The sequence below is a fragment of the Rhinatrema bivittatum genome, chromosome 6, assembly GCF_901001135.1.
Source record: "Rhinatrema bivittatum chromosome 6, aRhiBiv1.1, whole genome shotgun sequence".
Classification (NCBI taxonomy): domain Eukaryota; kingdom Metazoa; phylum Chordata; class Amphibia; order Gymnophiona; family Rhinatrematidae; genus Rhinatrema; species Rhinatrema bivittatum.
The window spans coordinates 304892826-304918545 of record NC_042620.1 but is presented as its reverse complement, the minus strand read 5'-3'; the positions used below and the strand labels follow the sequence as shown (position 1 = coordinate 304918545).

Genomic DNA, 25720 nt, shown 5'->3' with positions numbered 1-25720 from the left:
CCCCCTTTTCACTCTTGCAAGCAGTTTCTTACTTGTGTACCTTTCATGTTCTTTGTCGTGCTGTACATATCCATGGTGCAGTGGATCCTTATGATTGTACAGAAATTGAAACATGCAGTCAGTATTGTCCTAAAGCAGTGCTTCAAGCATGAGGTTGTCATACTTCTTGATGCACTTCCATGTTATGGGGCAGTGAGCTGGAGTCAGGGAGCATCCCCGCAGAAGCAGTACAGAACTGCAGGGCTAGACTAGGGCTGGTATTCTGTCTAAGCAACCCCCTCCCCTGCAGGTTAAGCCCATGGATTCTGGGGGCTGTCTCCGGCAGAACATCATGGTGCAGACATGGACTGGGAGCTTCTGTGTAGGCTGGAAGCGAAGGGTAGGCACAGACTGGACATGTAATGTCTGGGAGCTGAATACTGGCTGGGGGCTGAATACAGAGCACAAGCTGGGGGCTGAACCCCAGGTACTGAGAGCAACCTGGGGCTGGATACAGACAGGGCTTTACCAGGGATAAGGGCAAGAACTGGGAATCAGACAAGGAACTGGACTGGGTGGTGCAAGACAGAACAAGGACTTAGACAAATCCAAGGCTGGACAAGGACAGGGCTTAGTAAAGGACGACTAGACAGAACAGACAATAATAAACAGGGAAGCCCAACAGGGCGACATGCTGGTTAGGAGAACCCGGCAGGCCTGGAGGCCATAAGGTAAGGCAGAGAGGTCAGGTGGCCACAGAGTAAGCCAAAGAGGCCCGGGAGACCACAGAACAAGGCAAGAGACTAAGAGAGGCTTCAAGCAAAGCACGAGGCCCAGATAGGCCACAAAGTAAGGTAGAAGGCCTGGGTAGGCCACAAGGCAAAACAGGAAAATCAAGCAAGAATGGCCAGGCCATAGAGCTGAGGTGGCTGAATGAAGAGACACCGAAGTATTGAGCAGGCTGGATTAAGTAGGGCTGAGTCCAAGGCTTGATGTGACCAGCAAGGAGGTAACTGGCAGTACTCTGAGCAAGGCTTGCTGATGACTCTTGGTGGATGGAAGGTGCACAGCCAAAAATACCTTGGTATAGGGAGACTGCATAGCAGGTGAAACCATGACGCTGCTTTCAATAAAATGTAAGCATATAGCACTCTTACCTACTCACATTTATCACTCATGCTACTCATACTCATATATAACATCTACGCTACTTCTTCACATATTATGAATAGATCAGCTTAGAACTCTACTATGTGCTGTTTAATGTTATCGAGCTTTAAAGATGGGGAATGCTTATGTTGATTGAAGTAGATGTGTGTTTATTTCCCCACCCCTTCCCTTCTTCTTCTAGGCTGTGATCTGTCTAGATATCCTATCCTAGAATGGCTGGAGTGGATATTGAAACTGTTGTATAGAAGAAACAAGGCTCACATGCTGTGAATTTTATTGTATATAAAACAAAAAAGGAGACCAATACATATGTGCTATAGAAGAGCTGTGATTCATTGATATTTTTGTTTTTAGCCTAGATAAGCTTCTTGGAGCCATAACTACTGCAGCAGAGAGATGCAGTAAAGAACGATTTGCTTCAATTGTGGAAGGACTGGAGAGCCATGACGCTTTGCATTTACAGGTGGGTGTACATGAAGTTTTACATACTCTTTATTCTCTCACAGTTCTTAATATCTACTCACCCAGTTTTATCTTGGAGAAGTAAGGTCCACAGACCATAGTATTTTCTCCCATGTACACACACTACCAACAGTCCAGACAAACCCCTTTTAATAGATATTTATTTCATGTACAGTTTTGCAGGCCCGGAGAATATTTCTATTTTAATTTAAAATATTTCTACTTTTTCTAAGAGAAAGGGAATGCATTTCTAAATATCCTAAATTGTTTTGTTTGACTATTCTATAAGGATACTATAAGATACATTTTTTAAAAACAATTTCAGTGAAAATACTCAAGGTAAATAGTAAAGGGTGAATTGTAAAGGTCCAGCGCGTGCCAAAATGGAGAGAGACGCGAACATGTCGGACCTGCACACGCGAGTAGATTTTAATAGCCACCCGGATGTGTGCGTGTCTTCCGCTGCGAGCGCAAAAAGGGGCATGGCGTTGATGTGGTATGGGCAGGGGTATTCCTGGATTTCTCAATTTAAACCTGCACAAGCCTGTGCCTGGATCCCCTGCCGCAAACTTTATTTCTGCAATGGGTGGCATCTTTTTCATAAAACAAAAAAAAATGACACAGATCAGTGGATTTTTAAGGGTTGGAGCTAACGGGGGGGGGGGGAGAAAGGCTATTAAAGAAAGGGAGTCCTATCCCTTGCCTAGGTGAACTGGGAAAACGGGCAGTTGCTTCAGTGCACGTGTGCATTAAAATCCCTCCACTTATGTGATAGAAGTGGCACATGTGCGCGAGTTCAGCCTATTTTATAATATGCATGCATATACGTGCCTATGTTATAAAATAGCTGCTTCCCTTGGTGCAAGCCAGCAAACATGCACACGTGTGCCCATGCGGCTCTTTAAAAGTTACCGTCCAAGCTCGACAAACTGTCTTTGAGCAGATAATTACACATCTTAAATTCAGTGAAGTTACACTTTTCCTTTCTCTGAATTTTATTGAATCAATTACTTTGTAGTTATTCATTTTATACAATATTCACAATAAGAATTGGAACCCTTGTGCTTGGCTGGGAGACGAAATAATTTATTTTCTGATATGGTTGCTTAATACAATATAATTTTCATGCATAGAATCGCACCTCCATCTTAACAGAAGACACTCATGTATGGTGTAGTGTAAACATAGTATTAGAAATCAATTAAGTTGAATGAAGAATAGAATCTAAAATCTTTTAGGTGACAGCTACAAGAAGCTTATTTTAAAGCCCTACAGAACAAAGCAAGCTGTGATTGCAAATCTGAGTTACATCATTTTAGAATATTTTAGTTCTGTAAAAGGTCAAGCAACCCCCAACCTTTTATAAATGTTTAATACTTATACAAAGTTATACTTTTTAACATGTCCTTTGCGGCGTTTAGACACGCATTAGGAATTCACATCTACAACATTCCTAAGTCACCTGAATGTACACATTTTTGGATGTATTCATTCAGCGGCGTTATCTCATGCCGAAGAAGTATATTTTGTATGGCTTAGAGATATTTAACTCTTTCCTATGGAGATTTTCTCTTGTGTATAATGTTTATCACTCTTCCACATTTTGTGCAGTTGAAACTAACATTCTTTGTATGTCTCATATCCCATTTAGCTTCTTTACTATCCCTCTTTTACTGTTACTCTAGTGAAAAATGGAATATTATATTCAGGATGTGTTCTTTCTTTTGCTAATGCCACACTTTAGTATGTACTATATTATAGTAGTTTTTATATCATACTCTACCTATTAGATCATTATACTTTCAGAATGGTGATATCAAGCAACTATGAGTAATTGAGTAAATACATTTTAACCAGAAAACTACCAGTAAGCACATATGAGCTTCTGAGCCAGTTGACATATAATATCATGATTTAATTACTTATGATTTTAATTTCCAAAGAGACACATTATGTGGATACATATCTTTTAAACATTTTAAAACTACTTTATTAAAACATAGAGATAGAAGGAAAAGTCATGTCAGCATAAACAAATGGCAATGAATTAACCACAGATATTGTTTCAGTATCACAATACTATATGAACACAGTTAAATACTTATAAATGCATAACGAAGCAGTGTCTGAGGGAGATATATCTTTTAATATTACCATTTAATAATGTTTTGTTGATTGATTTATTGCAGATTGTAATTAGGTTATATGAAACTTACAAAAAAGTTGACAAACCACTTTGAAAAACCATCCAGAATTTTTATGGATTTACCTAAAAATGTTAATTTCTATGAATAAGTGAATCTGTATTGGGTTTTGCAGATTTGTGGTATTCTACTTCAAAAACATTCTTATTCTCAGATCTCTGGATTGATTTTGAAGAAACCATTGCCAGATAAGGGGACATCACCAAAGTCAGAAAGGATCAGAGTCCCCTCATACTAAGCACTATGACTAGGAGAAGTCCTCAGTGCAAACATTTTGCCTTTCAGTAAAGAGGGAGAAATATTGTGCTTTTTTATGCCAAAGCTTTTAGGAATCAGGATTGGCATGTTGGAGCTGACAACATATTGGCATATAGAAAAGTGCCTTTGGCATCATTACTCTTCAGTTCAGAGACTTTGCTGGGATTATCCACAAGTAAAAATGTGTCAGTGCCAAAGTCTTGGTGCTGAAAATCAACTATTGGCTATAATCTAACAAAAAAAAAAAAAAGTTAATTCTTAATCTACTCCAATCAAACATTCGATGCCAATTCTAATTACAGAGTCAGACTTCCACAAAAGTTATTTTACTAGCATACTAGACTCTCCACTTTCTCATCCCAGCTAGAACAGATGACTACAGTTTTAGAGTCTTTGGCCCCAAAATCTGAAACTCAATCCATTATTCTTCTCTCATTCTAGAATTGCTACATTCTGAATGAAAGACATGGAGGGTAACTTTTAAAGAGCTCCTTGCAACTCCATATATACTTGCATATGGCCATGCAGAGATCTACTATCGTATTTTATATCTTGCACGTATCAGGTATACACAAATTATAAAATACGTGTATGTCTCGTGCAAATATGTGCAATGCATTAAAAGCGTTTACTTTTCCTTTCTATTTTAAAAACGTATGCATGAAAATAGTGACTTGCATAAAACCCTGTTTTATGCAAGTCACTATTGCATAAAACCCTGTTTTTTAAAATACAGGGTTGCATAAAACCCTGTTTTTTTAAAATATACCAACTTCCACACGTAAAACTCTGTTTTACGTGTGGAAGTTGGTATATTTTAAAAAATTGTAATTAGTAATTGAAATCACCAGTTTGCCGCAACCACCAGTTTATCCAGTCCTCCTTCAGGACATCGAGAACTTCCTAGTTCTTCACTCTGAACTGCTTTTAGTTCACCCAATTGTCCTCCCAACCAGTAGTTAGACCAGAGATGAGTCTGATATAAGTTGTGCAAGATAATTAGCAGGTATAAAATTACATTAATTGCTAAATTTATGTAAGTCTCTTATAAAATAGCAACTTGCATGCATATCTCTAGGCTGTACCCCAGAACACTGCTAGACTTCCCCCTTTTTGTATGCAAGACTTAAATATGTCCATACTTTTGATGTTTATAAAATAGCCTGTACACAAGTACAAGCTACTTAAGCATATATATGCTAATTCTGTGCATGTAAATGCTTTGAAAAGTTACCCCTCGGTCTTGGTGTTTTCCTTCTAATGATAGGATACAATCAGAAGACCCATCAATAGTGTTGTCTTACTCATAGGTAGAATCACAATCATCATATCATTCTGATATTGGAGTCCATGGGTCTTCCATTGGACCCTTCTCACAGCTTCCCAAAAGTACCTCTCTGCTCGAAGATACCATATCCTGCTTTTGTCTCAAAATGTCAAAAGAAATTCCATTTTCCTGGCGTGTAGCCAGATCGACTCAGAACGACTGGGTATAGTATGCTCGTGCTAGCAGTTGGAGACGGATCTGACGTCAGCACGGGTATATATATCCCCACAGGAAGCGTAGCAACTCAGTAATTTCCGTCTCCAAAGCAGTTTGGAGAGCCTGCATGCTTGCTGAGCATGTTTTCCAAATCTATTTTCTATTTTCTACATTCTACTTTCTTTCAACTACAACTTCTACAACATCGAGCCCCGCACTCCTGCGGTGATACCCTAAGGTCCCTCCCCCAGTAGAGTTTCCCGGGGTGATTTCCGTGATCCCCCGGAGGTTTAAGTCCTCGGTCCGGTGGCCAAATCGCGGCAGGGACGGAGCACCCGGGCGAGGTTCGGGTGAGGCATACGAGGCGCCTCGGTCCTGGCGTGGACGAGGCAGCGGGTGCATATCCTCAAACGCGGCGGTGAAGGTACTTGCCCTCTTCCCCCGCAGCCGGAGACCGCCCGGGTTCCAGCCGGGAAGCGCCGAGGATCAGGTAAGGCGTACATCTCTTATTTCTGGTCTCCGAGGAACAGAGGATCGGCGGCGTGGCACGCCGTGGAAGGCGCCATTTTGTGGGCCTTGTTCAGGTATTGAGCGCCCGTAATAGGCGCAGCTCTATGACTAAGCGCATATTCTATTCCTCATTGTGCGTATATTGCCTTATTGCTGAGAGCATTTTGAATGCCATTGGGCGTGTATTGCTAACCACATATTGCTGAGCCTATTGAATGCCATTGAGCGTGTATTGCTAACCGCATATTGCTGAGAGCATATTGCATACAATTGAGCGTGTATCCCTGACCGCCTATTGCTGAGAGCATATTGCATATCATTGAGCGTATATTGTTAGCCACATAGGGCTGAGCGCTTGTTGTCTATATTGCTGCCGCATATTATTCTTAAGCGCCTGTTCTATTAAGCGTATATAGCTGCCGCATATTGTTATTATTGTTAAGCGTGCCGCATATTATTAAGCGCCTGTTGTATTAAGCGCATATTGCTGCCGCATATTATTAAGCACCTGTTGGGCTAAGCGCCTATTGCTGCCGCATATTATTATTGTGCACCTGTTGTATGAAGCGCATATTGCTGCCGCATATTATTAAGCGCCTGTTGTACTAAGCGCATATTGCTGCCGCATATTATTATTGTGCGCCTGTTCTCTTAAGCATATATTGTGGCCGCTTTTCATTCAGCGCATACTTTTCAATGGAACAGAACGCCTCAGCGTCTTCAGCGGGGGCGCCGCCCGCCTCCGGCTCCGCATGCCAGTTCCGAGCCACGCACAGTGAAGAGCCAGATTCCCTATGTGCCCAATGTGAGGAGGCCGTGGGACCCTCGGGCCAGGACCAGTCTCAGCCACGATTTGCTGACAGTTCCCCAGGGGCTACCCCGGATTTAGTGGGCAGTCTCGACCAATCGGGAATCCCGGGGGATCTTGCACCACGGCGATTAGAGGCTGCTTCAATTTCCTGGGTGGATCTCTTTAAGGGGATTCATGCCTTTATACAGATGCAAACGGCTTCCCGTCCAGGCCCTGCGATTCCTGCTGTTCCTGTTGTTTCTGCGGTTCCTACGGTGGCTGCGACTGCGGCGGCTGCTGCGGCTGCCGCTGCGGTGGCGGCTCCTGCGGATCCTGTTCCTGGACCCTCACGCCCTTATCGTGAGCGGGACCTCCCGCCGCTGGACAGTCCAGATCAGTCAGACCAGGAGGTTTCACCGGAAGAGTCCGAACTCCCGGACGAGGGGGAACTTCCCCCAGGGATTGAGCCATATAGAACCATGAGGCGGTTCTTCCCTAAGGAGGATCTCTCCGACCTGGTGTCTCAGTGTCTGGCGGAGTTGAATATTACAGGTCCCAGCGCTACGGTACCCTCTGCGCAGAACCCCCTGCTGGAAGGTCTTCGTCCTACAGCCCGCCATTTTCCATTCTTGCAAGCAGCACAACAACTGATTGATTTAGAATGGGCTGCACCAGTGGCTTCCTTCAAAGGGGGCCGGGCCCTGACGGGCAGGTACCCATTGGTACCGGCTATCCAGGACATGCTGGCGTGCCCTCAGGTGGATGCCTTGATTAGCGCTGTGGTCAAGGGCACTACCATTCCAGTTGAAGGGGGGACGGCCCTCAAGGAGCCTCATGACCGGCGACTGGACGCCATTCTGAAACAGACCTTTGAGGTGGCAGCTCTATCTTTGCGGATCGCAACCTGCTGCACAGTGGTGACGCGTGCCTGTTTGTCACAGGTCAGGAACAACGCTCCAGCAGCTGACATGGAGTCAGCTCTCTCGTTCCTCACGGATGCTGCATCAGACCTAGTCCGGACAACAGCCAAGGGGATCTCATCCTCCATAGCCGCCAGGAGGCAGCTCTGGATTCGGAAATGGTCAGCTGATGCGCCTTCAAAGACACGCCTCACCAGATTGCCCTTTAAGGGCTCTTTCCTATTTGGCAGCGACCTTGATTAAACTGGCCAGTACATGGGGCGCCTCTTCAGTGCCTAGACTGCCGGAAGATCGGTTCAGAAGGAGCCAGTGCGCCTTTCCAAGGCCCTCCAGGGGCAGGAGTTCACAGCGCTTCATTCCTTACAGGAGTCGCTACCAGGCACCGCGTCCTCAGGCCAGGAATCAGTCCTTTCGGACCAAGCAGCGCAAGAGGGGAGCAGGCCCGGGCTCAGGTCCCGGCCGCGCCTCACAATGAGAATCCGCCGATTCATCTGGGGGACGGAGCCATAGGGGGCAGGTTAACCCTCTTCTACCCCAGATGGGTCGAGATCACGTCGGACCAGTGGGTCCTCACCATTATCCAAGAGGGATATTATCTGGACTTTCATCATCTCCCTCCGGACAAGTTTGTGGAATCTTCATGTCCCACACACAAGAAGGCAGCATTGGAAGCTACCCTGGCGAGGCTCCTGTCCTTGAAAGCCATCATCCCAGTACCTGCCTGGGAAGTGAATTCTGGACATTATTCCATTTATTTCATGGTACCCAAGAAAGGAGGCACCTTTCGGCCCTTACTGGACCTCAAGTCAGTCAATCGATACTTACGGGTCCCGAGGTTTCGCATGGAAACTCTGCGCTCCGTCAAGACCGCAGTACAGCCAGAAGAATTCCTCACGGCATTAGACTTGTCGGAAGCCTACCTGCATATCCCGATCCATCCAGATCATCAGCGCTACCTACGCTTCAAGGTTCTGGGTCGCCACTTCCAATTCCAGGCTCTGCCCTTCGGATTGGCCACGTCACCACGGACCTTCACCAAGGTGGTTGAAATGGTAGCAGCGGCCCTCAGGCGGGAAGGAATTCTGGTCCATCCCCACCTAGACGATTGGCTGATCAGGGCGAAATCACGAGAGCCATCGGACAACCGACAGAGTGATCTCCCTTCTGGAAAGCTTGGGCTGGGTGATCAACCTCAGCAAGAGTTGCCTTCAGCCTTCCCAATCACTGGAATACCTAGGAGTACAGTTCGACACCCAGGCAGACACAGTCAGTCTCACTACCAAGAGAAGGTTAAAACTCCAGACGCGTATCCAGTACTTGATGGGTACCAGTCGGCCCATAGCTTGGGATTATCTGCAGGTTCTCGGTCTCATGGCATCCACCCTGGAAGTGATACCTTGGGCAAGGGCCCATATGAGACCTCTACAACACTCCCTGCTCTCGCTGGAGCCCCCATCTGTGGAACTATTCCTCGCACCTACCTCTGCCGGCCAGAGTACGGACCCAGTTACGGTGATGGTTGCGGTCCAACCACATGAGCAGGGGGTCTAAGATGTCCTCCCCAACGTGGACTCTGCTCACCACAGATGCCAGCCTGAGCGGCTGGGGTGCACACTGTGAAGGACTTACCGCACAAGGGTGGTGGAACAGAGAAGAGTCCGCGTGGAACATCAACCGTCTAGAGGCTCGGGCAGTCCGATTGGCATGCCTTCGCTTTGCTCACAGACTGAAGAACAGAGCAGTCAGAGTGATGTCCGACAACGCCACCACAGTGGCATACATCAACCGTCAGGGCGGAACCAGAAGCCGACAGGTATCTCTGGAGGTCGCCCCACTGATGGCTTGGGCAGAGGCGAATCTTCCGGACATCTCCGCCGTCCACATTGCCGGGAAGGACAACACCACGGCAGACTTCCTCAGCAGAGAAAGCCTAAATCCGGGAGAGTGGCAGCTGTCACCCACAGCCTTCCAGATTGTGGATCACTGGGGGATTCCGGACATGGATTTACTGGCGGACAAGTCCAATGCTCAAGTACCCAGATACTTCAGCCGCAAGCGCGACCCGTTCTCCCACGGAATCAATGCCCTGGTTCAGCCATGGCCTCCAGGGACTCTGCTATATGCCTTTCCCCCGTGGCCTCTGCTGGGCGCCATCATCCACAAGATTCAGAAGCACCGGGGCCTAGTTCTTCTGGTGGCACCAGACTGGCCAAGAAGACCCTGGTATGCAGACATGAGAAGACTACTGGCAGGGGAGCCTCTTCCCCTGCCTCCTCTCAGGGACCTTCTACGTCAAGGTCCCATCCTTCACGAGGATCCAGCTCAATTCTCTCTTACGGTCTGGCCATTGAGAGGGCTAGACTGAAGAAAAGAAGTTACTCGGAGCCCGTGATAGATACACTCCTCCGAGCACGCAAGTTTTCCACTTCCCTCACCTACGTAAGGATCTGGAGAATATTTGAAGCATGGTGCGACACTCATGGCACCAATCCACATGCGACCACAATCCCTATTGTTCTGGATTTCCTGCAAGATGGGCTTCAGAAGGGTCTCTCCCTCAGCTCCATCAAAGTTCAGGTGGCTGCACTGTCTTGCTATGGTCCCAGGAGGGATGGCAAGACCATTGCCACGCAACAAGATGTGTCTCGCTTCCTGAAAGGAGCAAGCACATTCGTCCGCCACTGAAGTGGCCAGTGCCTTTGTGGAACCTCAACCTTGTTTTGGATTTCCTTGCGGGATCCACCTTCAGACCCCTTCGGGGCCTGACTCTCCATTCTCTAACCTTGAAGATGGTGTTCTTATTGGTGGTGTGTTCCACGCTCTGCGTCTCAGAGCTACAAGCACTGTCCTGCCGCGATCCCTTTCTGAGGATCACTCCAGAGGCTATCCATCTTCGCACGGTTCCCTCCTTTCTACCTAAAGTGGTCTCACAGTTTCACCTTAATCAGACTATATCCTTGCCTACCACGGCAGGTTTGAAGAAATCTGAAGAAGGGCGTTTGCTACGCCATCTTGACATAGGCAGACTGCTGCCTAGATATCTGGGAATGACAGAAGACGTCCGAAAGACAGATCATCTGTTCGTCCTGCACAGCGGGAAACGACAAGGGGAAGCGGCCTCTCGGCCCACCATCACCCGCTGGATTAAAGAAGTTATCAGAGCAGCTTACGTGGAGGCCGGGAAGTCTCCGCTTCTACAGGTCAAGGCTCATTCTACCAGAGCACAAGCGGCATCCTGGGCGGAATCCAGGATGTTGTCACCTGCAGAAATCTGTAAAGCGGCGACATGGTCCTCTCTCCATACCTTCTCCAGGTTCAACCGTCTGGATGTCCAGGCCAGGGAGGACTCAGCATTTGCGAGGGCGGTACTACATGGTCCTCAGGCAGCCTCCCACCCAGGCTGGGAGTAAAGCTTTTGTACATCCCATTCGTTCTGAGTCCATCTGGCTACACGCCAGGAAATGTTGAGATTACTTACCTGATAATCTCCTTTTCCTTAGTGTTGTCAGATGGACTCAGCATCCCGCCCAGCTGCCTATGCACATGGGTTTCACCGATGCAAGGTAAGCCATGTCATCTGTTTCTATAAGAGCGTACACTCTACCAGGTGTCAACGCCTTCCGGTTGGGAATGCTGGCGGTCTCCAGCTACTATCAATCAGTCAGGGGAATCCTGTTTCACTTTTCACTGAGCGTCAGTACACACATCCATAACAGCTTTTGCAAGGAAGATTACTGAGTTGCTACGCTTCCTGTGGGGGTATATATACCCGTGCTGACGTCAGATCCGTCTCCAACTGCTAGCACAAGCATACTATACCCATTCGTTCTGAGTCCATCTGTCTACACTATGGAAAAGGAGATTATCAGGTAAGTAATCTCAACATTACCTTACAGAAAGAGTCAGAACTTAAGAAACATTTATTTGGTGTATTTATTTATCAATCAGTTCTTATATAGTACAACTTCCCAACTTTTCAGTATGAATTACATGGATATATATTAATAATAATAAACCCATAACCTAAATTATACAAAATTAAAATAGATAATACAAAAATAACAGATAATATATAAAATATAAATTAATACAAATAAAAATTATTTAAAATTTAGCTAAACACCTCATTAAAACTCAGTGCCTTGACCTGCTTTCTAAAAATGTTCAAGTCCCTTTCCTCACACTGGTAGTGCATTCCATAAAGTAGGACCAGCAAATATAAAGGTACCTGTGTGTGTACTTTGTAATCTATATGGGTGTGAGTCTTGAAGCACCACCAAGTAATTACCAGCAGATCTTAATACATGATTAGGTGTTTAGAAAAATATATTTTATGCTAATACACAAATATTCTCTGAATAAAGTAATTTATGCATCATGAATAATTTTTTTAATTGTGTCTGCCACTTTGTAGGGAGCCAATTCTGGGCATACAATGCTGTGCTGTTCCAGTCAGAAGATTTGATTCCTATTAAATGCAAGGGCTCATGCCCAGTGCACAATGGCCCGCTTCTAATGGCGAGGCCGCTGTAGATAGGAAGGCACTCACCCGCCCAGACATGCGTGCGTTTTTCTCTCCCAAAGGGGCTGCACTTAGGCGTGGCTTGGAACAAGCGCTCAGCAACTGGGGTGATGTCATCGGACTGTGACGCATACCCCAGTGCTCATCGCAGCTCCGATAAAAGCACCAGCCATCGCCGCCATTCCTTCTTTTTCCCCTGGCAGTGTCGGCACGCGGATACCGAGCTCACACAGGCAGCAAAAAAAAAGAAAAACCTCAAATACTGCGATTTGGTTCAAGGGGGAGGGACTAAACGTATACCTCGGCCCAGGCGGATTGGCCCGATGCTCAGCTGCGGGAGAGGCAGTCGCGGATACGTGATGATTTAAAAAAAAAAAAAAAAAAGGGGGCATGGCTAACATCGGAGCAAAAGCCAGGGGGAGGGCACCACGGGCCGGCAAGGCTGTAACAACTGGGCCCTGCACATTGCAGCCCCCTGGTCAACGAAAGCGCCGGAGAATAGAGCACAAATCAGCTGAGACTGGCTGTTCCAATGGTCAGGAGTGAGGAAACAGCATGGAACCCAATGTGGATGTTGCGCTCTGAGATCTCAGGGGTTCAAGCTGAACGAATCACCGCCCCCCCCCCCCCCCCCCCCCCCACCCTGATTAGGAGCAGCTGATGCAGCAGAATCACGGGCAATCGCACGGGTCAGTGATGTTCGAGCATATCCCTGGCAGCACTGGAAATACAGCCACCACATCGAGTGGCCCCGACAGGACACAATTCATGATATCAGGTTGGTGTCCATTGTGGGCGGGTGTCAGGAATGGACAGGCCCAGGGTACCATTTTCTCGGTGCCGCAGAGCTGGTCGCAGGCAGACATACCCACAGTCATGCCTTTTAATTATCCGTGGCCAGACATGAGCCCAGGTCTGTAAACCCCAGGTGTCCAGAAGGATTCTACCCCGGATCTGCCGGTATAGACGGGAATACTATCCCCTAGCACACATGGGGATTCTGGGGCTTGCCAGGTCAACCCTATGCGGGACCTGCGGCTGAAGTCACCCGCACCAGAACTAAGGCGATTAATCGAACACAGCAAGAGGAGCTGACTGCGGGGCAGGAAGAGGCAGTCATCCCAGCATTGGCCGAGACAGCATCAGAGCCTGCAGCGCAAGAAAGGAACAAAAGCGGAGATCCTGCAACCGAGCCAGGACAGGTGAACGCAGGAAGCAGAGCAGGAGAGCTGGCGAGCGACACAATAGGTGAGTCAGAAGGCACCTCAAAAGCGAACCGCTGCGATAGAACATAACATAACATATCAAATTGCCATGCTGGGTCAGACCAAGGGTCCATCAAGCCCAGCATCCTGTTTCCAACAAACCAGGTCACAAGAACCTGGCAATTACCCAAAAACTAAGAAGATCCCATTCTACTGATGCAATTAATAGCAGTGGCTATTCCCTAAGTCAACTTGATTAATGGCCGTTAATGGACTTCTCCTCCAAGAACTTATCCAAACCTTTTTTGAACCCAGCTATATTAACTGCACTAACCACATCCTCACAACAAATTCCAGAGCTTTCTTGTGCATTGAGTGAAAAAGAATTTTCTCCGATTAGTCTTAAATGTGCTACTTGCTAACTTCATGGAATGCCCCCAGTCCTTCTATTATTCGAAAGTGTAAATAACTGAGTCACATCTACTCGTTCAAGACCTCTCATGATCGTAAAGACCTCTACCATATCCCCCTTCAGCCGTGTCTTCTCCAAGCTGAACAGCCCTAACCTCTTCAGCCTTTCCTCATAGTAGAGCTGTTCCATCCCCTTTATCATTTTGGTTGCCCTTCTCTGTACCTTCTCCATCGCAACTATATATTTCTTGAGATGCGGTGACCAGAATTGTACACATTATTCAAAGTGCGGTCTCACCATGGAGCGATATAGAGGCATTACGACATTTTCTGTTTTATTACCCATTCCCTTCCTAATAATTCCTAATATTCTGTTTGCTTTTTTGACTGCTGCAGCACACTGAGCCAACGATTTTAAAGTATTATCCACTATGATGCCTAGATCTTTTTCCTGGATAGTAGCTCCTAATATGGAACCTAACATCGTGTAACTACAGCAAGGGTTATTTTTCCCTATCTGCAACACCTTGCACTTGTCCACATTAAATTTCATCTGCCATTTGGATGCCCAATCTTCCAGTCTTGCAAGGTCCTCCTGTAATGTATCACAGTCCGCTTGTGATTTAACTACTCTGAATAATTTTGTATCATCTGCAAATTTGATAACCTCACTCATTGTTTTCCTTTCCAGTTCATTTCTATATATATTGAAAAGCACCGGTCCAAGTACAAGTCCCTGAGGCACTCCACTGTTTACCCTTTTCCACTGAGAAAATTGACCATTTAATCCTACTCTGTTTCCTGTCTTTTAACCAGTTTGTAATCCACGAAAGGACATCACCTCCTATCCCATGACTTTTTAGTTTTCGTAGAAGCCTCTCATGAGGGACTTTGTCAAATGCCTTCTGAAAATCCAAATACACTACATCTACCGGTTCACTTTTATCCACATGCTTATTAATCCCTTCAATAAAATGAAGCAGATTTGTTAGTCAAGACTTCCCTTGGGTAAATCCATGTTGACTGTGTTCCAATAAACCATGTCTTTCTATATGCTCTACGATTTTGATCTTGAGAATAGTTTCCACTATTTTTCCCGGCACTGAATTCATCCTCACTGGTCTATAGTTACCAGGATCGCCCCTGGAGCCTTTTTTAAATATTGGGGTTACGTTGTCCACCCTCCAGTCTTCAAGTACAATGGATGATTTTAATGATAGGTTACAAATTTTAACTAATAGATCGGAAATTTCATTTTTTAGTTCCTTCAGTACCCTAGGATGCATGCCATACGGTCCAAGTGATTTGCTACTCTATAGTTTGTCAATCTGGCCTACTACATCTTCCAGGTTCACAGTGATTTCATTCAGTTCGTCTGACTCATCACCCCTGAAAACCATCTCCGGAACTGGTATCTCCCCAACATCCTCATTAGTAAACACGGAAGCAAAGAATTCATTTTGCCTTTCTGCAATGGCCTTATCTTCCCTAAGAGCCCCTTTAAACCCTCTGTCATCTAATGGTCCAACCGCCTCCCTCAAGGTTTTTTGCTTCGGATATATTTTAAAAAGTTTTTATTATGAGTTTTTGCCCCTATGGCCAAGTTCATTTCAAATTCTCTCTTCGCCTGTTTTATCAATGTTTTACACTTAACTTGACAATGCTTATGTTTTATTGTATTTCCTTCAGATGGATCCTTCTTCCAATTTTTGAAGGATGTTTTTTTTGGCTAAAATAGCCTCTTTAACCTCACCATTTAACCATGACGGTAATCGTTTTGCCTTCTTTCCATCTTTCTTAATGTATGGAATACATATGGACTGCGCCTCTTGGATTGTATTTTTAAACAATGGCCAAGCCTGTTGAACACTTTTAACCTTTGCAGTTGCCCCGTTCAGTTTTTTTCTAACTATTTTCCTCATTTTATCAAAGTTCCCCTTTTGAAAGTTTAGAGTTAGAGCTGCAGATTTACTTATTGTCCCCCTTCCAGTTATTAGTTTAAATTTGATCTTGTTATGATCACTGTTGCCAAGTGCCCCACCACTGTTACCTCTCTCACCAAATCCTGCATTCCACTAAGAATTAAATCTAAAATTGCTCCCTCCCTTGTTGGTGAAAAGGTGAAAAAATTTAAGAAGTCGGGTGAAAAGCAATAAAAAATCTAGAGCTAAAACTAAATCGGACTTTAGCACATCCAGTTCCTCTGATTCTTCATCCAACAACAACCAGGAAAATCCTGATGCAATGGCATAAGTCGCATCCCGAGGCCCCCCAGCTTTGACTACTTTATTACAATTATGGGAGAGCATCCCGAAAGATGTGAGGGAAAAAATCAAGAAATGGACTTGCATAGATATTTTTAGAATTCTTTTTTTTTTCATTTTTTATTTCTGCATTTTCAACAACCTTTAAAAACTAAAAATTTGTACTAGAATACAAAGAATACATCATCCCAATAGTAAACAATATACATTTACCAGAAATTTGTCTAATTCTTCATTTTCTGTCTCAGGAAATTCAGGAAAAAACAATGTATAATGAGCAATATTAAGAAATATAATAATGCAAAGAGAAGTTTGCATTATTTTAATTCCAGTTTTAAGAGAAACAACTGGTTCTTTTTATTACTCCTACCTAAACTCGAATCTGGGGGATGGGAATCTAGAAATTCCTGCAACTTAGATATTTCTAGGAAAACATATTTATGCTCCTTTAAGATCTTTAAGATCATGAGAGGTCTTGAACGAGTAGATGTGACTCGGTTATTTACACTTTCGAATAATAGAAGGACTAGGGGGCATTCCATGAAGTTAGCAAGTAACACATTTAAGACTAATCGGAGAAAATTCTTTTTCACTCAATGTACAATAAAGCTCTGGAATTTGTTGCCAGAGGAGGTGGTTAGTGCAGTTATTGTAGCTGGGTTCAAAAAAGGTTTGGATAAGTTCTTGGAGGAGAAGTCCATTAATGGCTATTAATCAGTTATACTTAGGGAATAGCCACTGCTATTAATTGCATCAGTAGCATGGGTTCTTCTTAGTGTTTGGGTAATTGCCAGGTTCTTGTGGCCTGGTTTTGGCCTCTGTTGGAAACAGGATGCTGGGCTTGATGGACCCTTGGTCTGACCCAGCATGGCAATTTCTTATGTTCTTATGTTCTCCTTATATTTTATTTCACATCTACAAGGATATTTTAACAAGAATCCAGCTCCCCTTGCCAAAACCTCCAGTTTCAATTTCAGAAATTCCTTCCATCTGAGCTGGGTAGCTCTTGCTAGGTCTGGATAAATCCAGACCTGTTGCCTGTGAAATGTTTCCAATTTGTAACTAAGAAATAACCGCAATACTGTATCTCTTTTAGAGGAAAATATTAAAGATACTGTAAGTGTAGCTCTCAGGGAGATATCTGTTTCAATAGTAGTTTCAATTTGAAAATGCCTAGTCAAGCATTACCAGCATTTGCGAAAGTGTATTATATACCTTCAAAGTTAGACATTTTTAGAATTCTTGAAGGACGAAGGAATCCTAGTGACAGAAAGGAGACAAGAAGTGTCACCACGCCCCAGGATCAGATAAACTGATTGCAAGAAACATTATTAATTGGATAAGGGCATTCCTAAGTATGACGAGTGTAGTAGGACATGAAGACCTATCCCAATATGGGCCTATGCTCAGCGATGCAGACACCATTTTGGAAGTGTAAAGAGATTGAGGGTTGGGCATGGCTTAATTATGATGAGCACTTCAGAGACAAAATGGAAGAGAACCGCTTCATTTTTTGGGGCACACAAGACATTGGCTTATGGCTCAGACAGATGAAGAGCAGGGTACCTGATGCAGGGAGCAGCACACGAGCATCAGCCAGATCAAGCCAACAAAATGCCCAGGCAGGACAAACGACCCACACCAACAACAACAATTGAACGTGCTCGATTTGTATGGCACCGTATCCAGCCATGAAGGGTATTCAGAAGGCAAACGCGGGGAGTAATCCTATGTCGAAGTGATGACAGGGTATTTACCAAAGCGCCATCCCCAATTAACCTCGAAGCCATGAGCATTTGGCTAGATCATTACCCATACAAGAAACAGGCAGCAAAGTTGTTAGAGGGATTCCATGACTGATTCAAGATACCTTTTTAAGGAAACATTGGGGAGACACACGCAGACAGTGTGACCTCAGTGGCAAAACATGAGGCATTGATTCAGAAGAAAATTGAGGAAGAATTGTCAAGAGGCAGAATAGTTGGACCATTCCAATCCCTGCTTTTCCATAGATTTATGTCATCTCCTTTGGCAGTCATCTCCAAGAAGGAGCCTGGTAAATACAGGCTGATTCAGAATTTGTCTTACCCTTACGGCATCTCAGTCAACAATTATTTGCCAGAAGGCGAGTGTTCCATTCAGTACGCCTCTTTCAGTAGTGCCATAGACATATTGTGTAAATACAGAAGACACACTCTTATGGAAAATATTGACATTGAATCAATCTTTCGGCTTCTTCTGTTGCATCCCACCATTTTCCCATTATTGGGATTCTGCTTCAAAGGTGAGTATTATTTTGACAAATGCATACCGATAGGGTGTGCTGTATCATGTGCATGTTTCGAAGCATTCAGTACATTTGTTCATTGGGTTACAGCCCAACAAGCCAGGACGAACAACATGGTACATTACCTTGATGATTTCCTCTTCGTCGTCCCAAGAACTCAATGACTTGCTCTCAACTACTGCACACATTCCACAGACTAGCATCCCAATTTGGAGTCACTATAGCACTTGAGAAAACAGAAGGGCTTAGTACATTAATCAAATTCCTGGGCATGGAACTTGATTCCAGCAAGATGGTATCCAGGCTGCCTCGAGACAAACTCCAAGACATACAGATTAGTTTTGAGCAGGTGATGTCAGCAAAGAAAATGGCATTGGTTGAAATACAGTCTCTCATAGGCATCCTGAACTTCGCATGTCAAGTCATACCCATGGATAGAGCCTTCTTGAGGTTAACCGCAAGCACTGTCAGCGTCTCTCGTCCAAAACATCATATCAGAATTACACAGGCCATGAAGAATGATTTGGCGCTATGGTCATCCTTCCTGAATAAGTTTGAACATCGGTGTGGCAGGACCCCCCTATCTCAAACCGCGATCTTGAGATCTACTTAGATTCATCATGAGTCTGGGGTTTTGGCGTTTACTGGCAGGGTTCTTGGGTGGCAGAGCAATTCCTCAGGCTTGGGAATAAGCCAGGTTAACAAGCAATATCACTTTTTTTAGAGCTCTTTCCCATTCTGGTCGCATTGGTTATATGAGGAAGAAAATTGCAAAATAAACACATTATTTTTCGGTGTGACATGTCAGTGGGGCAGGTACTGAACAAACAATCTGCTAAGTGTCACACAGTAGCTGAGTTAATGAGGTAGGTGATACTCACTAGCTTGAAATTGAACATGATGGTAAGGGCATGCCACATCCCCAGGTTGCAAAATGGTGTTGCTGATGCCTTGTCAAGAGCTAAATGGGATTTGTTTTGAAAGCAGGTTCCCGGAGGCGAGAAGAAAGGCATAGGAGTACCGAAGCGATTGTGGAACTTTGGGACGATGCCATGAGGGACATGTTGAGGGAATCAGTTGCCCCGGCAACATGGACCGCTTACAGCAGGGTCTATGATAGTGTGTACAAATTCCTAAAGGAGAGATTTTGGATGTCCAGACCTGTTCCCCAGGATTTAATTGTCAGATTTGTACAAAAGAGAGCGGTAAATCTAGGGGCGCAGCGACTAACCAGCTGGCAGGCTTCACTTTTTTCTCAAAAGCATGGGGATGGGGCAACTCAACCAGGAGTTTCCTAGTTAAGAAAATCTTGGCAGGGTTGGGCCAGAAAGTCAGGGGCCAGTCATTGATTCACGTAAACCAATCACACACGATGTGCTCACTCGGTTGTGGTTGGTATTATCAATGGTTTGCGGATCACAGTTTGAGGTGAACCTCTTTAGGACTGCATTTTCTTTGACTTTTTTTAGAGCGCTGCAAATCAGTGAGCTGGTAGCTGTGTCTAAATGGGATGTAAGTTTGGAGGCATGCTATTACAGAACATTATAGTATCCGAATAGTCAGTCAAAATAACCATACAGAGGTCAAAAACATGCCAAACTATACCTAAAACAGACGAATACGTCGATAACATTCCCGGTTCAAAATTTGAAGACGTAAATGTCCATGCACCCAGAAGACGGTAGACTTTTATTGATTCACATCGATCATACCTCCCTCACCAGATATCCGTTTTCGGCAGTTCTTAATATGGCCCTCAAAAAGATAGGACATAATTCTAGGGAATTTGGGACCCACTCGTTCAGGATAGGAGCGGCCACCAGTGCAGCGCAAGGAGGTTTGAACATAGACATATTCTAAAAAGATTGGAAGATGGAAATCAGACGCCGTTTACACTTCTATAAAGGCAAGTGATGCGTGAAGACATATCCTTCCTTATTGACCTCTTTTCACAGAGCCACCACAACGGCAAAGGTTTGTCTGGATTATTGGACACTCCTTTGTTCACTGGACACCGAGGGGGGGCAGGTGTTCATTCCTACGGGTCTTGTTTGGGTTTGGTTACAAACAACGTTCACATCATATGGATGGGTCAAAGAGGGTTGACCTGGGCCCAGCTTCTACCAATCATGCAGCACAAGAGAGACACGCTTGCCGAACTGGATGCCGTCATGATTTGGATTCATTGTCATGCGTACAATTAATAAGGCGCATAAAGAACAATTGGAGGGAACTTTTCCTGTTTGCCCACTTCGTGTATTATGTGGTCAGACATTATACAGTGGTTAAAATTGCACAATAATAAGTTAAGGAAAAGAGGTTCCAAAAGAGTGAATCGGCAAGCGGGCTTTGGGCTGCAAGCTTAAGAGGTCAGCATATACAATATGACTCTGCCGAGGAAGTGTGCGAGGGATTGAACTGGTTTGCCCAAATCCCCCTTTCACATATTGATAACAACCTTTTCAATAATACCATTCAGGAGGCCATCAAATCCTTGTTAAGATGGGGGCTACAGCTTTGGGGGGTATGAGGCAAGTGATACTATCTCATGCTGGTGGCGGGTGCACGAGTTGTGGGGGGCCGAATTTGGTCAGCTCCATTGCTAGGAAAATCAAGGTGGGGGACCAGATGAAGTGGTTGCCTTGTTAGGAGACATGGGTGCACCCTGGAATTTTTGTGTCATAAAAACGGTTCGTGCTTCATAAGGTAGTTCCAGTTGCAATTTTTAGCTTTATTTTTTGACAGCTTTATTATAAAATTATCAAAAAAAGTCTTTGCCTCAAATTTGTAACACAGTTTGGACTCTGGGGTCTGAGCAGACGGGAGAGTGCTATCAATCAGCAGATCTTAACGTTATATCCTAGCAGCCACATTTTGTATCACTTGCAATATCCTTAACTATTTGGAAATCCCACAGAAAAATATTGCAATAATCCAGTTGACCAGAAAAAAGTAATTCCAGTGCAGTTCTGCAAGAGTCATGTGGTAAAAATGTCTGTAATGGTCTCAACAACTTTAACTGTAATTCGGCAACATTCTTCATTTGTGACTTAAAAGACAGAGAATCAAGGATAAACCCTAAATTCGTAGTCTCAAAGACTATGGGTAATGTCACATTCACAAATTCCAGATTGTTTAAGCCCTCTGGGGGCAATTTCCTACCCACCCATAATAGTGTGATTTTGTGACATTTATATATATTTTTGTTCAACCATCTACTAAACATTTGCATAGAATCCTGAAATAGTGTTACTGGAAAACTATTAGCATTACATGAAATAAACTGTTTATTGTCGGCATAAATAAAATATGACAAACCTAATGACTTGAGAACTTTATTTAGATTTTTTATATTCTGCTTTTCACACTTTTTTCAGCACTTCAAAGCAGATTACATTCAGGTACTATAGGTATTTCCCTTTTCCCAGAGGGCTTCCAATCTTGCCTCACCATTCATCAAAAAAAGTTAACACATTGATAATGCATGTGTTATCAAAAAGGGGCGTGTTTATGGAAATGTGTAAGTTACTGCATCATGCAGTAACTTACCACTTCGCATATGTATTATCGCATGGCACGGTAAAATTAGCACGCACTGTGAGAATCCCTATTTTTCACATCATGCGCAAAGGGGGTGGGGAGAGGGCGAGCCTATCTACAAGGTTCTCATAGTAGTTAAGTATTTATATCTATATAGGAGGGCCACCTAATAGGTCGTGGTGAGGTGTTAGTGGTGGTTCAGGGTTTAGGGGCCAGTTTCGCATATAGAGTGAGACATGCGAACAGCACAGTACACCTTTGTGAAGATTTGACGTCATTTGGAGTCATTTGGAGGCCAGACCCCATCAATGCTCCTCCCCCCAATAGAAGTGAATGGGGAGCCCCTCCCATACCCCACACCCCCAAACCGCCCCCATGACATCACGGATGGCCCCGCCCACACCCCAGCCCCAAGCCACACACCCCTGTGATGTCACAGGTATGACATCACCGGAAGTCCACCCCTCTCCACCCCCCAAAAACACACCCCCTAAAACGTCATCAGAAAAGGTCCTGTCGCTTTTTTAATGATGCTTTGTAAATGTGAGTTATCAATTTGCAGTAATTTTCTTAGTAAGTGCAAAGTGATATATTCAGCTAATGTCTTAAGGGTTAATTTAGATTCACTAACCAAGATTTGCAATGTAGTTCAGTAAAGATTAGTAACATTACCTAACTGTAGATATGTTTCTTTTACATTCTCATGCACCCTAGAGATCTGAAATGGTAGACCTTCTTTCTTACTGAAAACCTGTGTGACATTCACTAATGCTTCATTTTTATAGATCAACTAAATCTACCTGCGCATCTGATGTCATATCTGTGGATGGACATGGTCTATCCTATCTCTGTGGAACCTCCAGACTGAAAGCAAGTTTAGGGGTGCAGGGACCTGTCTGCTGCAGGTCACTTCCAATTGCCCTTCCACCTTTTTTCAGGATCATAAATCAGGAAAAAATGTGTATTTTCCTCAGAAACAGACTTTTATTTGGCAGGGTTTAGCATTTAGAAAATAACAATTATTCCTGTCTCTAATATCCTGGCCATTAAGCACCAGTTTTCTCTAAAGAAAATTCTGTATCATGGGTAGTTTCACACATGCCATAACCTTAGCCTGCTTAATATATTAATACATGTCTAACTTACTTACCCCTGATCCCAGCTTCAGGTGATATCCCTCTGGTAATCTCTGAAGCAGACACTGGCTGGAGGTCGGGAGAATGTGGGCGGGCGGGGGGGGGGGGGGGGAGGATTGCTTCCTGGGCTTGATACTGGCAGATAGTTTTAGAAGGAGACTTGTTCTGGCTCTGGTACTTGCCAGGCTATCTGGGCTTGCTCTCACCCATCACCATCCCAGATTCCGTGTTTATATCTGAGCAGGGTCTCTCCTCTCTCTGGTCCCCCTGCCCCAGTCTCTTAGTCACACCTAGTCTTCTCCCTCCTCGATAAACAGGGCTGCTGGTCTGCTTCAGGTTTCCTTTTTTTTTTCTTTCAGGGGTCCTTTCTCTGGTTTCAAGTGTTTTCTCAGGATTCCCCCTTAGGGTTCGCTTCCCCAGGGGGTCCTTCACGTTTTTGGGACTTGCTCTCTAGCCTCCAGGGTGTTCTTTCCTTCTTTCCTGGTTTTTTCATCTCTCTTCTTCTTTGCCCCCGTCTTATACTTTCCAGCTGATAAATATGCATAAGCTCTTACAAAATCATGTGGTGGGAGGAAGGTCTTTGCTGCATTGCAGGTCTTCCCTCCCCCCCCCCCCCCTCATTACTTCGTTGGAGGAGGGTCCTGCCTCATTGCAGGTTTTTTCCCTCTCCCCATTTCTTCGGGGGGAAAAACTGCCATGTCTGTATACCAAGCTGTGTGACAGTGTTTTTCTCTGTCTCCCACTGCCTCCCCTTTCTTCCAAGGGTGGGGGTCTTTATGACCTGTGGACTCGCCTCCTTATCCCTGACTCATTTCTAATGAGCTTAATTCATATTGCCCTTCTGCCTTGCTTCTGTTTACACAGGAGCATACAAACAGGCACATCTTGATAAAGTATCCTTCAGTATATCAGGGTAAGTCTGTTGTTTTTTCTACTGAGACAGTGCTATTACAGTTCATCTGCACAAAAAGTTGTTTCCCTTACTGTGGCAGTGCTTTTGGGGCCTGTCAGTACACTGGCCTGTACATGTTTGGCTATTATGATTCAAACTTGGTGATTCAGTGGTAAAACATATCTCCCTATACACTTACCCCTAGCCACTTAGCTATCTACATTCCTAATGATCACATTACCAACTACAATGGCAGTCTTAACCCTTCGCTTCTGGACAAACACCCCTTGAAATATTCTCTGTGTGAGAAGACATATCATAATTTGAATGTGAAGTACAAACTGACAAAATCAGCAACAGTTGAGTAATATACCTTAATTCTAATAATGGTTCCAGATTAACATAAATTTTTTAATTTGTTTGCCGATTACATCTTAGTTTAATACAAAGAATAGAGGAGAAAAAATGATTCAGACTCACATCATAGTTCATGAGAAGAAACTAATAAGTACAGTTGTATACTAAAGTTTAGGTAACCCTGGTCAAATTATATGTATCAATGGATATGTAAGTGAAGTGAAACTGATACGAATTATATATAGAACAAAGTTAAATATGACTTCTTTCTGCTATTTTTACTGTAAAATTACTTTTTCTTTGCTGATTTTAACAGATTGAAAATAATAAAAGATTGAAGATTGCATGTGTAAAAGTTTGGCTTTCTTTCCATTTGAGACATTACTACTTGTTTTAAAAAGGTGTTAAAGTCTAAAAAGTTGATTGACAGGAAAATAATTCCATGGTTGAACAAATACTTTGTCCTTTTCAACCTGATCAGGTTGTGATTGTTCTGAATACTTTCAATAACCAGGTTCTCCGCTAAGCAGCTGTCTGAGTATTAGAAAATGAAAATAATTTACTCTGACAAAGAAGGGGAAGGCTACAAAAAGCTCTTTAATTGCTTCCAGATACAGAGTTATTCTGTCAAACTAGTAAAAGCATCACGATATTTTCATTGGGAAAACACTAGGGACAAATTTGAGTAGTTTCTGCACTGGAAATTAATTGAAGCAAAATTCTGATATCCCTTTTTGTGACTTGTAAATTAGGATAGAATCAAGGATTTCTTTGGGCATTCTATGGATGCTTACGTTCACCAAGCACATTTGATCTTTGTATTATGTATATTTCCCACACAATTGATATTGCTTATGTATCCCATAAAATCTCAATAAAGAGTTCATACTGCATATTGTTTTCTTGTTCAGATTCAGTCTTTGCTTTTCCATCATTTTCACATATATTCTGTAGGTTGTGGATGAATGGATTAAACATTAAAAGTCAAGCAGAAGTTAACAGGTATATTTATGAAACTGTGTTTTGGCAGAACTTGGCTCATATGTTATATATTTGCTTTGAATCAGAAAACAGGGATAAAGTCAAGCTCTGGAATAACTTTTCTGAATGAGATAATGATTGAGTGCATGACATTTCTCCTCTTAGAGGTTAAGGTCATATGAGATTGGAGGTTTAGTAATCTTACAAGCCAGTAGGAAAACAGTTCATTGATGAAAGGACCAACTGCATGATTATGTTATTTAAAGGTTATGGTTATGCTGCAAGGTCATGTCTTCCTCCTCCTCTATATGGAAGAATGTGAAATAGGCTATCTTGAATCGTGACTTTT

General features: G+C 44.0%; 1 protein-coding gene across 1 annotated transcript in view; it reads left to right on the top strand.

Annotated features, from left to right (window-relative positions):
- DIAPH2 (diaphanous related formin 2) overlaps window positions 1-25720 on the top strand; it is a 2404298-nt gene that overhangs the window by 597174 nt on the left and 1781404 nt on the right. The window contains exon 10 of the mRNA XM_029607438.1: window positions 1504-1612. Within this exon, the coding sequence (XP_029463298.1) occupies window positions 1504-1612 (109 nt within the window). The remainder of the gene's footprint in view (window positions 1-1503; window positions 1613-25720) is intronic.